Source organism: Paroedura picta, chromosome 5 (genome assembly GCF_049243985.1).
Source record: "Paroedura picta isolate Pp20150507F chromosome 5, Ppicta_v3.0, whole genome shotgun sequence".
Lineage (NCBI taxonomy): Eukaryota > Metazoa > Chordata > Lepidosauria > Squamata > Gekkonidae > Paroedura > Paroedura picta.
This window is the reverse complement of record NC_135373.1, coordinates 107,426,472-107,450,049: the sequence shown is the minus strand read 5'-3', so window position 1 is coordinate 107,450,049 and position 23,578 is coordinate 107,426,472. Positions and strand designations below refer to the sequence as shown.

The window sequence follows — 23,578 nt, the reverse complement described above, 5'->3', positions numbered from 1 at the left end:
CCCCCGGTTCCACACTTATTTACACGGTAGACCTTCACTCCCTCTGCCTCGTGAAGGGAACGGTCGCAGTCTGTAGTGACAGCGCGTCTGGGATCACGCCACAAACCCTTCAGCATGGACTTCTCCAGAGAGAAAGAGAGGCGAACTTCAGAACATTGCCTTCTCTTTATAAAGGCTTCCTCCAGGCTTACCATTACCCTTGCAGGGATTAAAGTGCTAATTCAGTCAGCTACTCTCTGATGCTTTGGTTTTCTTCTTGCAGTGATTTATGTAATGCAGGAGTGGCCAAGCTGTGGTGCTCTGGCTGTCCATGCACTACAATTACCATGAGCCCTTGCCAGCAACATGGTGCAGGGCTCATGGTAATTATAGTTAATGGACATCTGAGAATCAGTTCAGCCACCCCTGATGTATTGCAATGGGATTCCTGCCACCTCTATTTGATGCTATGGGAGTCTCCCCCCCCCCCCAGCCAATATATCACAAACTTTCATTAGGCTCAGGCATGGTTTCGTATCAATGGCCCTTCCAGTCAGAAGTCAGTACAATACAAGAGAAAATAACTAGAAGGAAATAGGCCAGAAAAGAGGAGTCAACTAAAAGGCATCTTTCCGCTGTCCAGATTTTAGCTTGCAAGTCATATCTGACAGACCCCTTCCCTCAGTTGCGTGAGGCAGGAACGTCTGTAGTTTTACTGAAATGACCTAGTATGCGATTGTTACTTTATGAAGCTGTTTTCAAAAAAGGCAACAAAGTGGTATTTTAAAACAAGTTTAATTCTATTTAATTTAGAAGTAGGTTGACGCACGGGATAATAAAGAATAAGGTGCCTTTTGCTTCCAATTTAAAAATATTTATGACTTCTCAGAGCATTTAACAGCTGATAGTTTTTCTTCTTTCACAAGCACACAGAATAAGCCACGTAATTTTTAAACCATAGACATTAAATGAAAATGTACATTTTACAGCACATATACACTGAAAACCTCATGTCTTTACTATAAAATAATAGATGTGATCTTTAGGCTTGTTCATATCCTGATTGAAGGTGTTCTTTCAAAAAATATCTGCTTTCCTGTCAGTATCCATCTTGGGCAGACAACCAATTTTAGAAAATTAAAATTTGATATGAGAAATTAATGCATATGATACTTCAGTACCATTAAAACCATACAGTGTATTGACAATTGATAACAGTGAGGCACTTTTGCTGCTCAATATATAATGCTAGTAAAAATCATAGTTACATCACAATCTCTTTACCTGATTACACCCCCGACTTTTAATTTAGCATCCAAATATGAAACTAATTTACATTTTGGTCAATAGAGAAATGACCCTGGCATCAGACTGGAAGTCAATTTCTCTATCATTTTCATTACTGAATAAGCAAATAGGGCATTAGGATTCTAATTCCTCAGAGGACATTTTGCAGTCATAATCCTTTCTATGTTTGAATCATATATACACAACTTATATTAATGTACGCAGTACTCATGGGGGCCATGGGCACACACACATTAGAATCATGTCCCTTGTGCTCAAAGAATAGGGTAGAAAGCTGCCCAGTCAAGTTGCTGCTGTTATGCATGGCTCTTTTCCTGTTTTTTTTTCCTGGCAACTGTGTGTAAGCCAGGAATACAAAGAAGAAAGAGTTGCCATCAAATATGTTAGGCAAGTTGGACAAACTCTCCTTGTGTCATGACTTAATTGGCTGCTATGGGAAGCACATAACATAGCAATGCTGTCCCCTGAACAGCAGTGGAACGATGGGAGGGAAGAATTACAAAGGACTTCCACTACAATCATTCTGAACCCTGTTCTCAATTAATGTAGGTGACCAAAGCAGATGAACATTATTGTTGCTCAAAAGGTGGGAGGAAGACAAGATATTGATTTGAATGATACAGAATGCCTTGGGATGCAACATCAGAAACCCACCTAATAGAGGCCGAACTTAACTGTCCAGTGTTATTCGTTGTCTGCAATGTGTACTGCAATAAATGCAGCTATGTTTCTTTCAGTAACCCTTTTTATAAAAAGGATAATGCACTCAGGACATAATGCTGAAGAATTACAACCATTTGAGAGCTGGCAACACACCCTTTTCCACTATGTCCTCACATTCTCTGTAAGCTCAGTAGCATGGGTGTTGCAAAGCAGTGTTACAAAGGCTATAATGACATGGGCAGTTTTTGTTCACGCCCAGGACACAACAATCAAGACACTTCTGAAACAAAACATTTCACATGTTCATCACATGTTGAGGTAGACTGATTCATGGTCCAAATTCTTCTACACCTTCAATCGTTCGTGACAAACTTCTTTTTGAATCCTCCGCCTTGGGAAAAATTTTCGTTTGAGAGCAATTAGCTAAAAGATTAAAAGAAAAAGGAATTCAGATTTTCCAACTGTTTGTTCATGGGAACTATTACAATGTTCTGCTCCATTCCACTGCATTCCTTTCATGTGTGCTTTTGCCTACTATCAAGATGAAGCACAATTCACACTTAACAGCAAATTGCAGTAGCAACCATGGAAAGCCCTGAATCACAGAGTTAGAAGGGACCTCCAAGGTCATCTAGTCCCAACCCCCCGCAGAATGCTATCCCTGAGATTACAGCCTCACCACTATTCTCTTGGAAATTACTTGCAGCTTGGGAATCTTTGCATCTTAGGAGACTTATGCTTCTGACATAATCCATACCTTGTTGTTTCATTCTATACCCAAACTAGATTGTTGTATTCCCCCCATACCATGATTTGGCTTGGAAGCAAGAGAATAAATAATATTTGGAATTCTTATAAAGCTAGCCATAGTTTTATCCAAAAATAGACGTTATTATTTTCTAAGCCATTCATGAGTGAAAGAGCATATCCTCCATGGATTTGAGAAGAGCTGGTGTTTATACCATGCTTTGCTCTAGCAATTACCATCACTTTGGTCTCCCCATAACAGATGGCTTGTGAGGTAGGTAGGACGGAGAGAATTTCGACTGGGCCAGGGCCACCTGCATGGGAACAAGTGGGGAATCAAACCTGGTTCTCCGTATTAGAGTGGGGAGGTCCGGGGGGATCATTGTGAAAGTGGCTCTTTGGAAAGGGTCCCCCCCAAATTCTGATATGGGGGGCATGCCAAAATGGCGGTTCTACCAGCCCCAGTGGGTCTGGCATCCCTAACTACTTCTTTTTCACTCTTATATACTCAAAAGTCTGGTCTAATCTAGATCAGAGCTAGAAGGTACAAGAACGCCATCCTAATATTACATGATTTTTTATGTGATTGATGGTTCAGCCTCCCATTCCCTGATCACCTTCTCAGCCATTATATCATCACTACCATTGAGACTTTTTCAGTGATTTCTTCATATTCCAGTAGCCATGCACCCACTCATCAAAACAGCAGGTTTGGCATTATACCATACTATGGGTTGGATCCTGCACAGAATTCCTGTGTTTGCAAGTACTTCTCTTGGTTGTTTCCCATTAAGTCCCATGGCAGCCTGAAAGTACCCCCTGAATCCTGTTTCCCCAGGAACAGAAGTGGTGGGGAGGGGGACATTTTGGTTGCTGTTGGAAGGGCAAGCTATGAAAGTCATATCTGAATAAGAACAAGCCCATGTGCGTGCCAAAAAGCTGCACTGCATACAACACAGTACTTTAGTTTTACATTTAAAAAGTTACAGCTTTTACCTGTTCTGCAAAAAATGATGTGACTGTAAACACAATGAGTGTCACTAGAACGCAATGTGTCCAGAATTTCAGCTTGTCTCTGTAAGCTCTCCTATATATAGCAGGATAAAAAAGATAACATTTTTATAGAATATTTATAGTGACAAACTGCAGAAGCTTATATTATCCAGCAGTTTATCTGAGAGCATACACTCGATTAAGCCTTGCACGGAGATAGATTTTCTCTTGTGTTAGTCAAATCAAAAACTCAAAAGACAGAATTACAGTACTCCGTTAACTGAGAAACCGTATTAGAACAGAACATACATCTTTCCATATAAATAAAACGGTAAGAGGGTGCTGGGAGGGTTGGCACTCACTGCTAACCAGTCAGGTACACTGTCCCAGCTGTCCCATCCTGGATTGGCCATTTGTCCAACGAACAGCCAATCAGGAAGGGTGTCCTGCCACTGGTCGCATCCCCCTCCAACTTCTTCCATGTGGAAGTGCCAGCTGGTGAGTGGGAGCTAAAGGGATGGCAAGAGGCCTGGGACTGCAAGCCCCATGGGAGTGGGGAATGAGGGAGGAAGCCCTATGCCAGTGCTCGCCCCTGCCCCGAGCAGCTCCAGTCACAGGGAAACCAATATTTCAAGTCAAACTTCAAAGCATGAAATCACTTACCATTCCTGAAGCTCATGCACATGAAGAAAGCGGTTTCGATACTCTCTTGGCAGCTCAAATTGGGATGGGACGGGAAACAATGATTCATAAAAATCCCTAAGCACTGCTTTTACAGTTTGAGCATCTTTATGACTGTGATCAATGTTGTCATTTAGACAAACAAATTTTCTGAAAAAAATAATAAAATACTCTCATTGTCTATTGTTAAGCAAATTTATCTTTAAAAATAGTTAGCTGTGACTTGATGGCAAAAAACATTAATGGTTTCAGAAGCAACATTTCTTATACATTGAACATGACATAGGTGTGAAATTAACAAGACTGGTATTGAAGACAGCTTCAGTATGCAGGTCTTAGAAAATGCTTAGAAGGCTTGTTTCTTCCTTTGAAAAAAGAAAGCCACACTGCCAAATCAGTCTGATAGGAGATTAAGGCTGCACAATAAATGGCTAAGGGAAAAATGTATAGTGCCTTATCATTATTTTTTCATCTTTGATTTGTGGGTAGATAGCTGTGCTCGATGATATATTGTATTTTGGCAGACTGCCTGTAACATATGAAGCCTTTTCTACTGCTGTATGAAGAAGCCTTTGTGAAACAGGACTAACAAACACGGGAGCCTGTCAGCATCTGCTTGGATAAATTTATATTTCACAGCTTACTCAAGGTTGCTAGTGATGCTAGGTATCTAATTCACTCAGAAGAGTTGTGAAATGGAATTATAGAGTATAAAGTTGTTTGCAGTTAATCTGTGAAGCATATGTCCCTTAAACTTTCATCAATTTAATGTAACTGTGTTTTGTTTTTGCTTGTATATTGTTCCAACACTATGCATGCATTTAGTGCTTGTATCATATTATGCAATACACTCATTAACTTTTGTGAAGCTTCAGCAACACAAAAGATTAATCAGTCTCTATCACAGCTTCCCCAAAATCCATGTCTGAAATTGAAACCTTCAGGAATGTTATGCAACGGAAGCAGAACAGATATTCCATTCACAGAAAAGGCTCTGTGTGTAACCAATCCAATGACTACAAGCATCCTTTTTAAAGAAAAGCACTATTTGTATTTATCTTGTAGACACATCAAATCTTCTTTCACAGCATTCTATAATGGAAAGGAGCATTGTATTTTACAGATCCGAATTTAACCTTAAAATTAAACATGCATCAAAAGTGCATACCTGGGATTTTTTCGAATGTCATCAAGCTGGCCAACTACATGGGAAACGTTGGTGCGGATCATTTTGAAAGCAACTTCTTCCTCTCCCATGATTTCAAATCTTAGTATGATAGAATAGAATAGAGTAAGATAACGTGAATTAAGAAATTATGACACCACAAACAGTATGAAATTGAATTCTGACACATATATATGAAATAAATATCTGGCTAGCCTGTCTGTATAACTGCTATGAATATTCTGTCAAATCTACAGAGTTTTTTTTAAAAGGCTGATTTCTAATTTTTATAGAAACAGAGCTTGAAAAACAATTTAGAAATTAACAGAATACACTATTCCATGAAGGACTGAATTCTTTTACCAGGTCAGCCCCCTCTTGGCAGCTGCTGCTCCTCTTTTCTTGGAGGGGAGCAGCCCTGCAGGGAAACCGGGTACTTGCCTGGGAGGTGGGTGGCCGGGAACATGGCGGGCCTGCTCCGAGGCCTGCAGCGAAGCCAGGGACTCAGTGGGGAGGGGGGATCCCTGCACGGGGGGCCCCAGGGGGTGTGGGGGCCGCCACTACGGCCCCCACTTTCAAAGCCCGCTCTTACGAGTGGGCTTTGAAGCCTAGTATATCACTGGCAGTCTTTAAGCAAAGGTTGGATACACACTTTTCTTGGATGCTTTAGAAATGCTTAGGGCTGATCCTGCGTTGAGCAGGGGGTTGGACTAGATGGCCTGTATGGCCCCTTCCAACTCCCCTTCCAACTCTATGATTCTATGAATAAATCTGAATCACTCTGAATGATCCACATCAGTGGAATCCCACTCCCAGTGCACCAAGTCCAGTGCTCCAGCTCTGTACTGCAGTAATTACTCTAGCCCCAAAGCTCAAGTTCTTTGTATCATGCAGACATGGAGAAACTGGATGCGGACATGGAAAGCATTCATAGGCCTATCTCCTCCATGCCCTGGTTCATTGAGCCAGTATAGTGCAGTGGTTAGAGCAGGGGGGGGGTCTTAACGGTTCGGGAAGGGTTTCCAGAATGGCTGGGAGTTAACTGATTTTAATCTGTTTTTAAAATTTGTTAAACAATTATTGGGTGATATGACAATATATGGTTATGTCAACCTGCCCCCCGCCCCCAAAAAGGCCAGTAACTGGCCTGAAGGAGGTGGGAAGGAGAGGAGCCGCAGCTGGCACACAGCTATTTTTCCTAACCATAATCTGCAAGATCGCACCACTTCTAGGGTTTCTCGAAGCCTGAAGAAGGTTTCAGTGATAAAAATGTTGAGAAAGGCTGGATTTGATAGACCCAAATTTGAATATCCACTTTGCTACAAGCAGCTTTGCTGGGTGACCTTGGGCCAGATACACATTATACAAAACCAAAAAGGGAACAAAAACCCAAACTTAACAAAGTCAGGAACTCAAAAGCTGAGCTATAAAACAATATAAAATTTAAACAATTTAAACAATAATTGTTTCAATTTTATATTGTTTTATTATAGCTCAACTTTTGTGTTCCAGATACACATTATGATAGACCCCCCCCCCACATACTTCCTGCTCTGAAGATAAAGGAACATTCATGAATAATATTTTAAGCTGAAACCTTGTTTTAATATTAAACTTCAGTTCTACTGAGTCTGGTTCGTTACCGTAAGTCTTTTCATATTTCATTTTAAAAATTCACACAATTTATTATTTGGTGCTTTCTAATATTCTCTTTCTTTGTTTGTTTTCTAATCTCAATAATTAAGAATGAGATACCTGTACTTGTTTTTGTCCTTGTATGCTTTACGAATTCTATCCGTCACAAGCTTACAGTTGGTTAGCAGGTTTTTAGTCACTGGAGGCTGAAAATGGGGGAAAAACATTAACTGAAAAGAGTAGTAATTAATTCGCATGTCCCTCTTTCATAGTGTTTTTGTAGAATGCTAATTCCTAATGATCTTGCTGCTCCTACAAAGAAACTAATCATTAGCTGAGAAGCAAAACAATTGAAAAGCGTATGTATACACATGCATGTTAGTCACCATTCTGCAACAGAGCAGGAGAATGCTTTGGCAATCAATGCCAAACATGAAAATAAACACAATTTAAACACCTGACATTCCCTAACTTGTAAGAAATATCATAGGACATACGGAGGGGGGGAGGGGGGGAGAGAGAGAGAGAGAGAGAGAAAGGGGCTAGAAGTTTGTTAGAGACTAGAGGTGTGTTTCTACCTGAAATGATTATAGCTTAATAGCTTTTGGGGGCAGGGACACACATCTATAGTTCACTGAATCAAGGAATTTTACTGATTTCCTGTTTATATATTTAACAATTTAGATTTTTAATGTACAGTACATTTTTGTAAATTGTCTGTAAAACGCCAGTATATAAAACTACAAGAAAAAAGCCATTATTAACAAGTCCTTACCAAATTAGGATCGTAATATGCTTCCTGTGTTGGTGGCATGATATTAATACGAGTAATGTTGACTGGAAGAGATTTAGAACAGTTTATTAACATTTGCTCCAGACCAGTCAAATCCTGGCAAAGAAACAGAGAGAGAGAGAGAATGCATATTATTTTTATGTACTCACAATATTTATGCTGTGTAAAATTAATTAAAAGAACTGGAATTTTTCTTATAAAAGCATATTTATTTCTACAACCTGATGTAAAATTAGTTATCAATAAAGTGGGAAGGCTGATTCTAAGCTATACCACTAGGGACTGTGGGTGGGGTTTGCATGAATGAATTCCAAGGTAGTAAAAGGTTGTAACTAGAATGGGATAAAATTTTTTAAAATAAATATAAAATTAACACTAATCCAGATCTAACCAGTTCCCCACCGGGTGAAATGGTCCCCTCTCACCCACCCCCACTACACTTTCTATCTGCAAAAGTTACAGGTTGAGGGAGAGTGGGGAAATGTTGGCTTTTGTTAGTAGAACACCTGTAGCATTCAATCCTTCTTCTTGGCAACTACTTTGATTAAAGGAGAGGAATTCAATCATCTGAGTGTAAATTTGTGGTGTGAAGTCATACAGCCTAATCATAGACAACCACACAGGAAAAACTTTAACTTAGAACTAGATACTGGAGTGTATTAATAAAGGATGCTCACAAACTGGTTCACAACCCCAAATTCCTCAAAACTTTGGCCAATTCATGTCTCCTCAACCAAGGAGGCTGGAAGTCTTCAAGTTTGGAGCACAAGGGGAGTAAGAGAGGGGAGTGTGAGTGTGTGTGTTCACAGCAAGTTAGGTCTCAAACAATTATCTGTTTCTCCATGACTTCTGAACACAGCAATAATGTTATTAATGCTGTAGCGTTATTAATATCATTACTGAACATCTCCAATGTTTACTTTTCATCTACTTTTTTTTCATTTTATGCTTACTGACTATATGGAGCTTTCTGGATATATTAAAAAAAATACCTGCAAGCTTAAAGGCAATTCATGAATTCTCGTGGCCAATGTCCGTATCTCCCTGTCAGATAAAATTCCCGACATATCCGTATCAACTTCATCAAAAACCTGGGAAATGTTCAATGGTTGGACTGCGCTCATGAGATAGTAGAAATACGAAAAGGCAAACTGCATATCTTCAGAGTGGCGAACTTTATGAAATGAAGTCTTGTCAAATTCCTCAGGAAACCTGTCCAGAAAGAAGGAGAGTAAATTCAGCCTTTTACAGTCTGGATAAGCTGCTGAAATAAATTAACCTAATTATAAGTCATAGGACAAGAATGCAACTGGATGTCAGAAGAGATACCCTTTGGGAAAACTCTTAAATTTAGGTCATCGCAAAGCAGGAGATGCTGATGTTAACTAAGACAGGCAATTTCCCTATAATTTAAACGTTCGAAAAACTGATTATTTTCTTTGAAATGTAATTTGCCCAAGACTTGCCAGAAAATCCAGGAAAATGATTTTTAGTAGAACTAGATCTTCACCCTAAGAAATGACTGTCTAATATGCACCAAATCCCCAGGTGTCTTATACAACACTCTGGCTTGAATATGCATTAAAGAATCCAGTATGGCTGATGCCTTAAGGCCTGGAGCCTAGAACTCCTCTCTGTAGATTCAGTGGACATTCTAAGTGGAAGAGAACCAGAGGGAGGAGAGGGGAGCAGAGAAACAGCAGGTAGAGACACCTCCCATGGGGGATCTCTAGGGGACAGAGCCTTGAACACAATATCTAGCAAATGTCTGCTAGCTCTTAGGGTATCCAGTAGTGATTGTAGACAAGAGAGTTTTAAAATATTTCTTTAAAAGAGAATACTTATTATTACAAAGGCAAATGTCTAGTTTTCATGAACAGATGAAAACATCTGGTTTTGGAATTATCACATGATGCCACAGGAAAGAATTCTCATGAACATATGCTGCTCATCTCCCCAAAACTCCACAGCGTGTAGGAAACGAAAAGGGAGAAAGGTTTGGGACACTGTTCCCTCCCCCAAGATGTTCACTTTTCCAGTCCAGAAATTTTAGGGGTGTGGAAGGAAGTCAAACTTGATCCGCAGCACACTTGACAAGCAGCAAGATATTAATTTATACTTGGTTACATGCTCCCTTAATAAAAGTTAAAACTCACAAATCTTGTAACTCTTGCATAACTTTTCGGTCAATCATATGAGGCATGTGAGCTGGGACTTTCCGAGAAGTGAATCCAAATTTGCTGTTCAGAAGTTTATTCACGTATCTGAGAGAATCCGCAAACGTGTCTTTCAGCTGTCTCCCAATCAGTTTACTATCTGTTAAATAAGCCATCTCCTTCTTTAATGCCTCTTCTTCCTGGGGAGAGTGGGGGATGGAGCATACACATATGACAGAAGAACTCTAATGTGATTTGCTATCAATTACTAAGAAATTATGTCACAAAGCTTCAATCCATAGGGCTACTGACCATTTACTGAATCTGCAAATGAAATGTGACAACTAAGTGCTACTGCCATGTTTCAGTTATATCACTTAAAAAAAGAATCCAAATGGATGCAGAAGCTTTCTGTTTAGACTAGCCTTTCCCACTGGTGAAAACCCCTGAAACATTCTTCAGGCTTCTAGAACCTCCAGAAGTGGTATGATCAACTCCCCTCCAGGCCCATCATTGGCCATTTTGGTAGGGGGGGCGTGTCAACATTAATTAACTCCCGCCCATTTAGGAAACCCTTCCAGGGGCATCAAGAAACCCCAAGGTTTCACGAAATCCTGGTTGAGAAAGCTTGGTTTAGACACCTTAGTCTCAATGTATCTAAAGTTCGGAAGTTCACATCTTTGTAATCTTGTGACTTTTCATTTAACATGATTTACAGTAGGAATCGAACTGAAAGTTGAGTTTTGAATTTTAACTGCCATTTGAATGTAATTCCAGCAATGATTAACAAATGCCTCTTCCCCAATTGCCCTCCTGACTTTAAAGATTTATGAACAGTAACCAAATTACTTTACACTTGTAATCTAAGTTTTCTTCTCCTAGCAATGCCATCCTAAACGGAAAAGTCAATGGGCTGGGAAGAGCGTAACTTTACGCAGCATGGCGCTGGAGGTGGCTTTAATAACGGACACTATTTTTGGGCTGTGTCTTGTGATTATGAGCTGATTGTGGCCCTGATCCAGTTATATGTTGGCTACAGCATATAGCCAAGCCTTGTTAAACCTCATCCAGCTGCTGTAGATGTACCAGGATTCCTTACTTTCTAACTATATGGCTAAATATATCATATATTTTAAAATATATTTCCTACTTTTTAAATATACATAAAACAGGCAGTGAAAACTATAAGCATTGCTCCAGCACTAAGCCATGTTATCAGTTTCACAGAGATGTATTTGCAATCACTGATATAATTAAGACAGTTCTTTTGAGAGCTCTCCATATTCCTCTGCAGTCCTTCTAATAATCCTATAAGGCAGGGTCCCTATTATCCTCTCCCAATAGTGGAGAGGTGTTAAAGCCATAAGAAACTTTTCTCAAGGCTACCTATCAATTTATGCTAGTTGCTTGCCTAATACATCCAGCCTCTCTCCCTAGTCAACTTGTTACATAAAGTGAAATTTAAAATGTCAATGTCCTGCAAGATCCTGTGCAGCATTAGCTCTTTAAAATTACTTTTAATACATTCTTCTTTCAACACTATACCAGTCCACCAAGAAACTCACATCAAGCAGATCCTGGAAATATTTATGCTTCTCCCAGGGCAAAAAGCCTGGATAATTTCCAGGGTAATACTGTAGCTTCCTTCCGAGTACAGCTCGACTTCCTGCAGTGCCTTCCTCGGCACGTGCTTGATTGACACCCTTGCTTGCTTTCTTTTCTTCTGTCATTGTCCCCTTTGTAGTATCTTTTGGCTTTTGAGTTTCATTCTGTTGGAAAACATTTAGGACTTTCTCCCGAGACTTATTGTTTTCACTCGCATTCTGAACTACAGGTTTAAGCTCTGAATTTATCACTGAGCTGTGCTTCAGCGGGAAATAGCTGTTCACCTTCATTGCCACAGGAGTGCTACCAATAGGTCCCAGTGGAAGCATCTCTTGCCTTTTTCTTTTAAGGTCTGCTTTGTCACCTTCGTTGCTTTTGTAAGAGCTGTGCCTGGTTGTGAGATTTTTCAAAGCCCCTAAGTCAGCATATGCTTTCTTCCTCCTTGAGTTCTGGAAATTGTTTCCTGCAGTTGTGTTCAGCAGCTGGAAGGGTTTCAGAAGAGCAGCCTTGGACAGATTGTACCCTTTCTGGGTGATGTCCCCACCTTCCAGCTGCAAATCTAAGTTCTGCAGAGCTAGCCTCACGTCTTCAGGAAGGAGAGACATGTCAACCTGTGGAATCACTATACCTCTATCCAAATTCTCCACCGTGCCATTGGGATGTTTTTTAATTCTTGGAAAACGTTCTTCTTCAGGGATATCCTCAAACATAATTTCCACTTCTGGCACTGCTGTTGTAGTTTTCACATTATTTTCAGGCTTATGTGTAGAAGAGATGTTCATTTTTGGTCCCTGTCTTGTATCCACCTCCAATGTTATCTGCATCTTAAACTCTTTGTCGTCTTCATTTTGAAATGTAAGATTAAAATGGATCACAGTTGCATTCATCCCACTGTGCATTATCAAGTGGATGGTCTGCCATTTGTTAGCGATGGAAGCATGACGGATTATTGGGTTATCGCTGTAGGCGCCCTCAAGTCCTTTCTTGGCTATTTCACCAAAGCTGAAGTAAGGCAGGTTTTCACCTTTTGGAATGACATAATGAGTCACGTTCTTCTGAAAGGTCACTTTGTACAACTCATTAAAATGTTCTGAAAGAACAAAGAAATACTTCATATGATCTGCCTCTTCTCTTTATTTACATATTTACATAAAGATATGGAACTGGGAACTACTAAATTAAAAGCAGTTCACCTTATGCCCATGTTTCAAGGTGGGTTATTCAAAACTTTACACATATACACATGCTACGAACTGGCACTTCCTGAATCTCAATTTCAAAGATATAACAAAACAAAACCAACATGCAGCTTGCCTGCAAAGAAAACAAAAGGCCACCACAAGACACAACCTCACCCTCCAGCTCAGCTTTCTTTGCCCTTTTGCACCCCTTTACCTAAATTTGCTTCCACCACAAGCAAATGGGAAAATGGAAACAAAGAGTAAAAACACAGAAATCTTAGAAAAGCCCCCCTCATGCTTTAACTCTTTTTGTGCCATTCTTTAGCTGCTGTTAGGAAAATCAGCCCTACGCATGACACAGAGAACAGTTTAGAGGGACTAACCCATTACAATGACATTGTGCTTTCCTGACCATTAATTCCCTTTATCCAAAGAAATAGGCTTGACGTGTTATTTACAGGACTAATGTATACATAAAACCAGGAACATAAGCTTCACAGGTCTCTACTGGTTAACAGACATGACTGGAGGATAGCTAAACTGCGCTGCTGTTCTTGCATATGCCCAGACTAAAAGAATGCATGAAATATACATTAAACAGCAATGAAGACCTTCAGTAAACAAAAAAGGGCACATGTTGACATTACCTTGTCCGCAGTCACCAGCATCAAACCCACAGGAAAGGACGTTGCAAGCTTGATCACAGAATTTATCAGCCAACCAGGAGTTTGCACAGCCTTGGTTACAGTAAGAAACACCACTTATTCCTCCACCAAACTGCCAGGGAGGAACGTTCCCTGCTCCAGCACCAGCACCAGCACCACCACCGTACCGGCTACCTGCATGGTTGCCTAACAAGGAAGAGGAAGACAAAGTACCTTTAAAAGCCTACAGTAGACAAGTTAGATGTGGGGACCTAGCTGAATTTTATTTCTGATATCTGATCCTGGCAATGGCTTGGATTCTCTATTATGAGCAGAGCTGGACTCGCTTAAGTGAGCTTTCTCCCTCGTCTCTTCTCATCATAAAAAGGATACTTTTGAGGGTGACAGGATCCTTGGAGCTGACAGGGCCCTGGGGAAAAAGTGGGAGTCTGTAGGGAAGGATGGAATCAATTGAAATCACCCCTTTCACCCTTCTCCCACACTGGAAAATATGGTAATCACTCACTCACACACATTCCCTGTGCTCTTACAATATGGAATGGTCTGACTTAGCCTGTTATTGTTCAGGAGAGTATTATTGCAGAGAGGAAAAGATGTGAGAAACTTCTTACATTCAATAGGCCATCTTTCAAAGCGCCTCTTTTCTTACCAGTGCAATCCCCTCCATCCCAATCGCAAGCAGAATTATTACAGGCTTTATCACAGTAGCCATCCTTAATCCATGAACCGGGACATCCCTCGGCACAGTTTGGCACTGGCCAAGTCAAATACACCTGATAATGGGAGACAAAAACACATATTCTTGTACTCAGGAACTGAACAAATATTTACTCTGTGTTCTCCGGAACACAAAGAAAATTTATTAGAAAACCAGAGCTTCCAAAAATTTTGAACTTTCAGAAGAAACTGGCCTGATGTTTCTGAAGACCAAAACAGTGACTTTTACTTTGTTTTAGCTATTTTACATTCTGCCTCAATTGTTCCCCAGAGCAAGTGAACCCATGTTGTTCATTCTAAACTAACTTGCAGTCATACCTGACCATCTGTACTTCCAAGGATTTTAGCTTTCTACAATATTTAACAAATTGATGCTCCATCCTCTTTATTACCAAACCTACTCAGTTTATGCCAAGCCAATGTAAGAACAGTATGCAACATTCCTTTATTCATGGACCTCAGCATTTATCTCTTTAAATGCTCACTAGTTGACTGGCTTCAAGCAGTACTTAGAAGAGTTGGTTTTTACATGCGGCTTTTCTCTATCAGGAGTCTCAAAGTGGCTTACAATCGCCTTCCCTTTCCTCTCCCCTGTGAGGTGAGGAAACACAAAATACACCCTGTGAGGTGGGTGACACTGCTCTGTCAGAACAACTTTATCAGTGCTGTGACAAGTCCAAGGTTATCCAGCTGGCTGCATGAGGAGGAGGAGGAGGAGGAGGAGGAGACTGTTAACAATAGGATACTTAAGAGTCACCATAAGTCAAAAACTCAGTACATAATATACATACACATCAGAATTCAAGCATAAAATCATCATTAAATCCTTAATTTACTGCTCATTTTAAAAGCTTTGTGCTTTAAGAGGTACCATAAAGTTGCTTAAAGATGTGGGTTTTCAATTCTCTCTACAACATGAGCTGCAGTTTTAAATGCTCTGGCTCCTGGGGGGGGGGTCGACTGCCCCAGGAATTTGAATGAATAAATGAATGAACACAACAGACCACGCAGGTCCCTTCTCACACTTGCTACCTCTGTCATGTTCAGATTAAAAGGGAAGTCGCTTCTTTGATGTACTCAAGAGGCAGAGCAACTGGAGGATTGATCTTGTCACTGCTATAAAGGTATGTAGCAGTGACCTTACCTTTTGACCTTTGGAGTGACTAAAGAAGTCATCAGGCCACACGTCCTTCCCAAACATAACGTCGTCATTTAGATAAATGAACTTCTGGGACAGGCCTGGGATGTGGTGAATGTGGCTCTCAATGGCAGGAGAACTGAAGGTAGGCAAGTGGCTCACATTCTGAAATATTTCCTAGAATGGCAACATGAAGAAGAGAATCAGGCTGAATGACAATCTTATGAAAGGCTTCAAATAACTTTCCAAACGTAGTTTTTTCTTTTATTATTATTATGTATTTATTACAGTCATTGACCAGCATCAAAGTATCTACAGACATACATTATTACAGCGTTTTAACAGGACATTCGGCATCAGGGAGTTGACAAAGGCACAAAACATGAATACAGCATTTTGACAGTCAGGTCATTCAGCATCAACAATAGCCAAAGATTTCCGCACTCTGCTGGCAGTATAGCAAAACTTTGCCACCATGTAAGAAACAGAATTATCTTTATCTGCAAGCAAGATGTTAATTAGATGATCATCTGTAAGTCCAGGAAACCTTGATAGCAAGGGCAAGATTAAACGGCTTCTGGCAACCTTATAAAAGTCACAGTATAATATAATGTGGGCAATTGATTCAATTACACCTGAATTGCAAGGGCATAATCGGTCCTGTATGGGCACACACTGCAGTCTTCCACTCAGCAGTGCTGATGGAAATGCATTGAACCGGGCCCTCGAAAAAGTCCATCGAAATTTAGTAAAGGTGATATATGTTAGATATGGTGCATTAGAAAATCCCTCCCAGGACTTTAGTAACCTATATGGGCTTGGGAGTAGGGCCATCTCATTTTGTAGCTCAATATCCATAAGTCGTTGATAGACCAGATGTTTTGCTTGTCTGTGCCCCGTTTCTAATAGATGATCAGGGGCTAAGCCAATTTTAAGAAGTTTGTTAATTATTTCTGTACCCCAAGTGGGTTGTGGGTTAACTGACAAGAAAGAAGGAATAAGGCCTACAGGTTAAAGATGAATTTTTAGCCAATAGTTAATTATTGTTATCCATGCCCTGGTCTCTACTTTTGTCAACCCTGACTCCTGCCGGAGAACTACATTGGCTGTACACCTTGGAACATTAAAGAGGGCTCTTAGGAAACCTGTTTGAATTTTCTCTAACGTAGTTTAAAGACGACCTCTTAATTTTCAACATACCGTAAAAACAAGAGCTTTTGTTGCTAAGGAAGGTAAACATGCACAAGGAGGTTTTTTTGGGCTATCAGACCCTGCAGGTGCAGGTAAACATTGTTTAAAGTTGCATCAATGCTATTTAGGAAGCAGATTTCAGATCGAGAGGCAGACCTCCCTACCAGAATGTTTTTTGTAAAATCCTTGTTATATCCCCAGCTCAGTTTTGGTTCTCTCCATCAGACCAAGAGGCAGGGTGCTAATCGAGCCCACAGTGAATCATGTCTCCTCATGTCAGATATATCCATGCACCCACCCTGAAGCACATTAATTTGGTGCGATGGGGATCAATACTCCGACCTTTACTTTTCATTAGGCTTCTCTCCCTTGGGGTCCTTTTCTCTGGAAATGCTAAATGACCCTGTGTCATCCCTTAGCGCTGCAGTGATGTTTTGTTGACCATTTCAGACACATTTAACTGTAACGGAACAGCACTGGTTCCATTTACATGTTCTCCAAGTGTGCTCTTTCTGGCAGCAGTATTTTCTAGCATTCCAAAACAAAAAAAAACCAAGAAAGGTTCCCCAAGGAATGAGTGCAACAAAACCCTAGGTTTTACTAGGAGCAAGATTACATTTGTCAGTGCTTTTGGAAAAGGCATCTTAAACTATTTTCCTACAAAACAATACCACCAAAATCATCTTACTGGAAGCTATACATTATTTTTGCAATTGGTAATTAGATTTATTTTCAAAGGCCTTGAAAAATTCAGCCTGGTCCAACACTCAAAATGTACTTTAATAAGTTAATTTTCAAAAAATCATACTGCTAATTGATTTAGGTTAGAAAAAGCCTGTGACAGTTCAGAATCAGAAAGAGGGAACATAGCTGGAATCTCAGTTTTATGTATTGCAATTTTAGCCATCTCTCTCTGCAGATAGGCTCTGAACAGTTTACAGCATATTAAAATTCTTATCGGCCCATTATGCACGGCCGCCGAAACGGCGATTTCGGGTCACATGGAAAACGCGGAGGGGGAAGACGCGACGCACACCGGTTATGCACGGGGCGGGGTGCAACGGCAGCAAAACCCAGAGTAACCGATTATGCACGCGGCGATCCAGGCGCCGCTTCTGGTTGCGCCCCGGTCACCCGGAAGCTGCGCTTTCTTCCGCGTTTCACTGACGCGGCTTTTTCGGCGGCATGCACCGAAGCTGCGGCCGGTTGCAGCCGGCTCCGTGCGTTATCGGTGATTTTAGTCGCCGCCATTCCACCCCGAATGTGCGCTAAAACCCCCGTGCATAATGGGTCATCAAAATACAACAGTAAAAACAATTAATATCCCATAGTGTTCCAATTATCCCGCTTTTCAGCTATTTGTTCAGTGGTGGGATGATCTGAAGAGGGAAGGAGGGAGGCCAATAAGATTTTAATTACTTGTTCTGGCCCTGACCACAAGTCTCGTGGAACACAGCCATTTTATACGCCTTTAGGAACTTAAGTAGCTCCATCAGGGCCGGTCTCTGCTGGTAACTGATTCTACCAGGCTGGAGCCACGACTGAAAAAGTCCTGGCTCAAGTTCAGGCCTGCCATACTTATTTCGGGCCAGGAACCACCAACATGTTGGTATTGGAGCGATTGGGATGTGAGTGTCCTGCATAGTGCAGGGGGTTGGACTAGATAGAATCATAGAATCATAGAGGGAAGGGGCCATTTAGTCCAACCCCCTGCTCTACGCAGGATCAGCCCAAAGCATCCTAAAGCATCCAAGAAAAGTGTGTATCCAACCTTTGCTTGAAGACTGCCAGTGAGGGGGAGCTCACCACCTCCTTAGGCAGCCTATTCCACTTAGGCAGCCTATTCCACTGCTGAACTAGATGACCCATGAGATCCCTTCCAACTCTATGATTCTATGATTCTATGTTGTTAGTAGAAGACTGTAGTTGTCTTCAGAGGACATACTGGGAAACGAGGTCCCTCAGGTACACAGGGTCCACACCATTTAAGGCCTTGAAGGTTAGAACCAAAACCTTCAACTGGATCTAGAATTCCACTGGCAACCAATGTTATACAGGACGGTAGCAATATAAAAATCAAAAGAAAAGAAATGTGTTTTTACAAACAGACAAAAATCAATCAGTTGCAACACTTGAATTTAAAATGTTACTTCCAATCAAATCAGTATAAACATTTGTTTCTGGTGCCCACTGGTGGAAAAGCTTTTACCTGATGTGTTACTATAGTTATCCGAGGATTATCCAAATTGAGCCAGGAAGGAATCTGCCCATTAGTAACGATGAAAATGTGCCGCACCCACGGCGCATGCCTCTCTATGGAACGGAGTGAATATCGTAGCTCTTCATTGTCTTCGAAACGACTGGCAGAAATATCTTCGTCCTGCTTAGACTATGAAAAAGGGCAACATGTGCTACACTGATCAATGACAGATAAGCATCATAAACTTTTTTTTATCGCTTAAAACATTTCTATGCCACCTTTCCACCCAACTCAAGTGGGAAATATTAAAACATTTCAGACTTTGCAACAGGGTTTGCAATGCAAATATAAAATGCTTAAAACAATGAAATGAAGCATATAATACAAGCCAGGGAGATAGTGAGGGAATGTCAAACAAGACCAAAAATGTCTTCACCTGCTAGCAAAAGACAATGGAGGGAAGGGAGTTCCACAGTTTCCGTGCCATGATTGAGAAGGCCCTTTCTTGGCTTGCCACATATCCAGCCTCAGAAAGTGGGGGCACCTCAAGCAGGACCTCTGAAGATGACCAGAGTGGTCAGGTAGGGTCATGTGGAAATAGGTGCCCTTAAGGTACGCTGGGCCAAGGCAGAACTTGAACTGAACCCAGAAGCAAATTCCACTTTATTCCAATTATGAACATAACAACTTTGAAAAAGATAAATGCAGAGCAGAGGGGAAAGCCCATGTACAAACATATCTATGGCCTGTAAGGAATGTGCTACAGGTGTTTATTTTGCCAACAGGCATGCAGAGGCTTCTCAACCTATGTCTTTGTGGAAGAACAAACCTTTGTGCTTCACAAACTAAGATGTATAATTTGGTTGCTATACAATTTTGTTGCTGCACATAGGACAAAATGTACACTGGATTATCAGGGTTTTAGATACATCCTTGTATACTAGAACATGCTACAGAAGTGATGATATGCTATATATATCTGCCGGGGAGAGCCATAGTAGTCCTTTTAAAACTCTGTAAATCAACCTTTTGACCACGGAGGAGCTCCTGAAATATTTTTCAGGCTTCAGAAAGCCACCACATGTGATGTAAGCTAGCTACTCCTTCCTGCCACACCCAAGGAATCAGAATCACTAGTCCTTTTAAAACTCTGTAAATCAACCTTTTGACCACGGAGGAGCTCCTGAAATATTTTTCAGGCTTCAGAAAGCCACCACATGTGATGTAAGCTAGCTACTCCTTCCTGCCACACCCAAGGAATCAGAATCACGGAGCTGGAAGAGACCACAAAGGGCCACGTAGGCCCTCACCTACTCAGGGACTTTAAAATCACCCCAGACAGCTACTCATCAAATGTCCTCCTAAAGACTTCCAGCAAAGGAGATTCCACCACTCTCCGAGGCAGCACATTCCATCTACAACAGCCCTCCCCACCACAAAATGCTTTCTAATATTGAAGTGGAACTTCACTTGTGGAGAGAGGGTGATTTGAGGCAGGAGCAGGTTTCCAGGCTCCACCCCCTTTCCCTGGTGTGGTAGCCATACAGGTACGCCACCCCCAGATCAATAGAAGTGGTTGGTTCCCTGCTTTTACGGTCAGAAATTGCTAGTGGCCAAGTACATTAAGGCAGGATAAAGGAGAAAGGCCAGGGAACCCCTGAGGAGCTCTCCTGGAGCTACAGTCCCAGGGGCTTGTTCTAAGTAATGTGCCACAAAGCTGAGTCAATTAGCACTGGCTACTCTGAAAAACAAAAGAAAACAAAAACACCAGCATCTAAGCACTAAAGGGAGTACTCTAGGGATCAATCCTGCCCCTCTCTGAGCTGATACAGTTGCATGGAAACATTTCCAAAGTCAGAAGTTAATGAAATGCAGTAAACACCTATGAGGAACAACATATTGTCCTGTTTCCAAACCCAGCCATTCCCAGAACCCATTTTCCTAGAAATTCTGTCCTACGAACTACCAAGCAATATTTCCTTGATTGGAAAGCTGTCTTGGGTGAATGTATCCAAGACAGAATGCCAAGGAGTGATTGTGTGAAAGTAAGTGTGCATGTGTGTGTGTGTGTGTGCGCGCAGGCCTATCACATGACTCCCTCAAGTAAAATACAGGAACAAATGGCTCCCTAATTCTTCTGAAACTAAATTACTCTTCCCTACTTCCAACCATTAGTTCTTCGATTGAGTTAAAATGAAATTCATGCCTATGCATGTATATTCTGCATTTTGTGAAATCTACTTGTTAGTCTTTTTATAATAGACCGATGACCGTTTTCAAACTACTATCGATCAAAGGCATTCTGCTGTAAAATTTATTCTTTACCATCAGTTATTTAAATAGTTAGGTTTTATCCCAATTTCCGAACAACAGAGAGCATTACCTACCTGGCTGATGGCGCTGAGATCCCATAATAAATATGCAGGATTCAGAGTCAGTTCTTTGCCATCTATGGTCATGTTCTTCTTCGCTTGTTTGTTCAGCTCTTGGAAATCCTTAGCGTGATTGAGTTGCAAGAGCGCTACACTGGCTTCTGAATACAGCTGTAACTATACAAAGAAAGAACTCTTTCAATTCCTAGCACAGATCTGCAAACGAATCTTCCCCTCCTTGCCTGATTCATCAGTTTTACAACATACTGCAGCCATGAGAAAGTAAGAAGGTTGAGAAATCAACACATAAGTACTGTCATGGGGTAAAGTACAGAAGTTCGTAGTAAAGGGTAAATTAAACCTGATAGACAAAAGGGATGTTTTTTCAAAGAAACAGACACATAATATGATTTGAAAAGCACAATCCAGAGGATTCCAAGATGGGTAGAGGTTGTGGGTTTGGTTTACTTATGCCCCCACTCATATTATTACCATCACAACATTTATTTATTTCTTCAATTTGTATCCTGCCACTCCCCAATGGGCTTGTGGCGGGTAACATGGTCTTAAAACTCCACTAAACCACCCCCATTAAAAGACTTTAAAACCCATAACATGGTGGATGATCTCCCAACCTACTTCCCCATCCCAACTAGAGGCATTGAGAGCATGGGGCAGCATGATGTCTACAGGCCCACAACCTCCCTTCGCCGGGGGGGGAGGGGTAGCCAATCTCTTCCGCTGGTCCCAGCCTCAACCAGCGGAAGAGCTCCGTTTTGCAGGCCCTGCGGAAAGATGTCATATCCCGCAGTAGTTCTGAATGACAGACTTGAAGCACTGCTTCTCTGCATATGAACCCCTTTCCCTGCTCCAGATCTTCAGAGATTAAGCTGATGGAGACTAAGGAGAAGGGCTTTTTGGTGGTGGTATCCAAAATGAATAACACCCTTTTTGTTAAACAGACATGATTTTAAAGATATATGCATATACATTAACATTAATGTACAATAAAAAACCACCATTTATCACCTCACATTTCTCTATTATTTATAAAATTCCATATAATAAATCATGTTTCCTTATATTGGTATCTCATAGCTCTCCTCAACGGCCATTCACAAACACAGATTTGTGGATTACCAACAATCTGCACTTTATATTCATCCAGGCTTCAAAATAAGCAAATTGTCACTAGTTGTCTTTTAAATATGCCAATTTCTGCAGTTTTAACTGTTTTGCATCTGTTTATATCCATCTTTCTGCTGTCAGTTTTTGATCCCTTACTTCTGCTGCTCTAGACTGCTGTATTTGTTTCTGTCCTCTAGTCTCTTTTATACTTTTGGAAGCTTTTAAAATGGAAAAGCAGCCCAGGTATTGTTTAAATAAACAAGTGCTGGAGGCATCACATTATTAACCTCATAACAATTCTGTGACAGAGTAAGCTTAAGATAATTAAAACTGGCAAAAGCAGAATTTGAAAATAGATCTCCTAAAATACAATACAACACTCTCAATGATACCACGTGGGCTCTCTTTAGAACAGGCTTTCTCAGCCAGGGTTTCTTGATGGCCCTGGAAGGCTTTCCTGAATGGGTGGGAGTTATTTTTATAATTTTTTTAGATTGGTTAAACCAGGGGTAGTCAAACTGCGGCCCTCCAGATGTCCATGGACTACAATTCCCAGGAGCCCTTGCCAGCATTCGCTGGCGAATGCTGGCAAGGGCTCCTGGGAATTGTAGTCCATGGACATCTGGAGGGCCGCAGTTTGACTACCCCTGGGTTAAACATTTATTGGGTGATATGACACCCCCCCCATAGCCAATGAGGGACCTGGAGGGGGTGGGTAGAGAATGGGCAAGAAAGTGACCCATGCTTTCCCACAATTTTGTCTCTATTAAGTCAGTTTCAGCTCTCTTTAAATCTGGTCACAAAGAAGTCACTGGGAATTGCTTATAATGTAATCCAAAGACGAAAAGTATGGAGCTAATTTTTGTTGTTGCTATTTTTAATGCTTCAGGATCCCATCCATTTTTATTTGTTTACTTCATTGTTTTACCAATGAGACCCAAAGTGACTTATCTCATTCTTCTCTCCTCCCTTTTATCCTCACTATAAATGAAGTTTGCAAAAGGTTGCCCTTTTAGCCATTCATCTGCCACCAATGCACAGCTTAAAAAAAAATCAACCAGACATCTAGAAATCTGAGACACAAAAAGATTCCAGAATAATTCCATTTGCAACTATTCCCTGAGCCCTCGACCAAGATTATAAAACCCACTGCTTGGATCATTTGTTACTGGGGAACTGTTTGATCTGCCTGCTGTTTTTATCACCTGTTGCCAACTTATTCTATATATCGGCTTTCATAAAGGACAAGATGGAACGAAGT

The 23,578-nt window shown here is 41.0% G+C and overlaps 1 protein-coding gene across 1 annotated transcript in view; it reads right to left on the bottom strand.

Moving 5' to 3' along the window:
- Positions 1-758: 758 nt before the first annotated feature.
- Positions 759-23,578, bottom strand: part of GNPTAB (N-acetylglucosamine-1-phosphate transferase subunits alpha and beta) — a 47,601-nt gene continuing 24,781 nt past the window's right edge. The window contains exons 8-21 of the mRNA XM_077339768.1: positions 21,205-21,366; positions 18,827-19,006; positions 15,433-15,603; positions 14,221-14,344; positions 13,554-13,757; positions 11,686-12,815; positions 10,121-10,320; positions 8,957-9,176; positions 7,947-8,060; positions 7,292-7,377; positions 5,540-5,638; positions 4,354-4,521; positions 3,694-3,784; positions 759-2,373 (exon numbers count right to left, since the gene is read on the bottom strand). Coding sequence (XP_077195883.1) covers positions 2,296-2,373; positions 3,694-3,784; positions 4,354-4,521; positions 5,540-5,638; positions 7,292-7,377; positions 7,947-8,060; positions 8,957-9,176; positions 10,121-10,320; positions 11,686-12,815; positions 13,554-13,757; positions 14,221-14,344; positions 15,433-15,603; positions 18,827-19,006; positions 21,205-21,366 — 3,027 coding nt within the window. The 3' untranslated portion in view covers positions 759-2,295. The remainder of the gene's footprint in view (positions 2,374-3,693; positions 3,785-4,353; positions 4,522-5,539; positions 5,639-7,291; positions 7,378-7,946; positions 8,061-8,956; positions 9,177-10,120; positions 10,321-11,685; positions 12,816-13,553; positions 13,758-14,220; positions 14,345-15,432; positions 15,604-18,826; positions 19,007-21,204; positions 21,367-23,578) is intronic.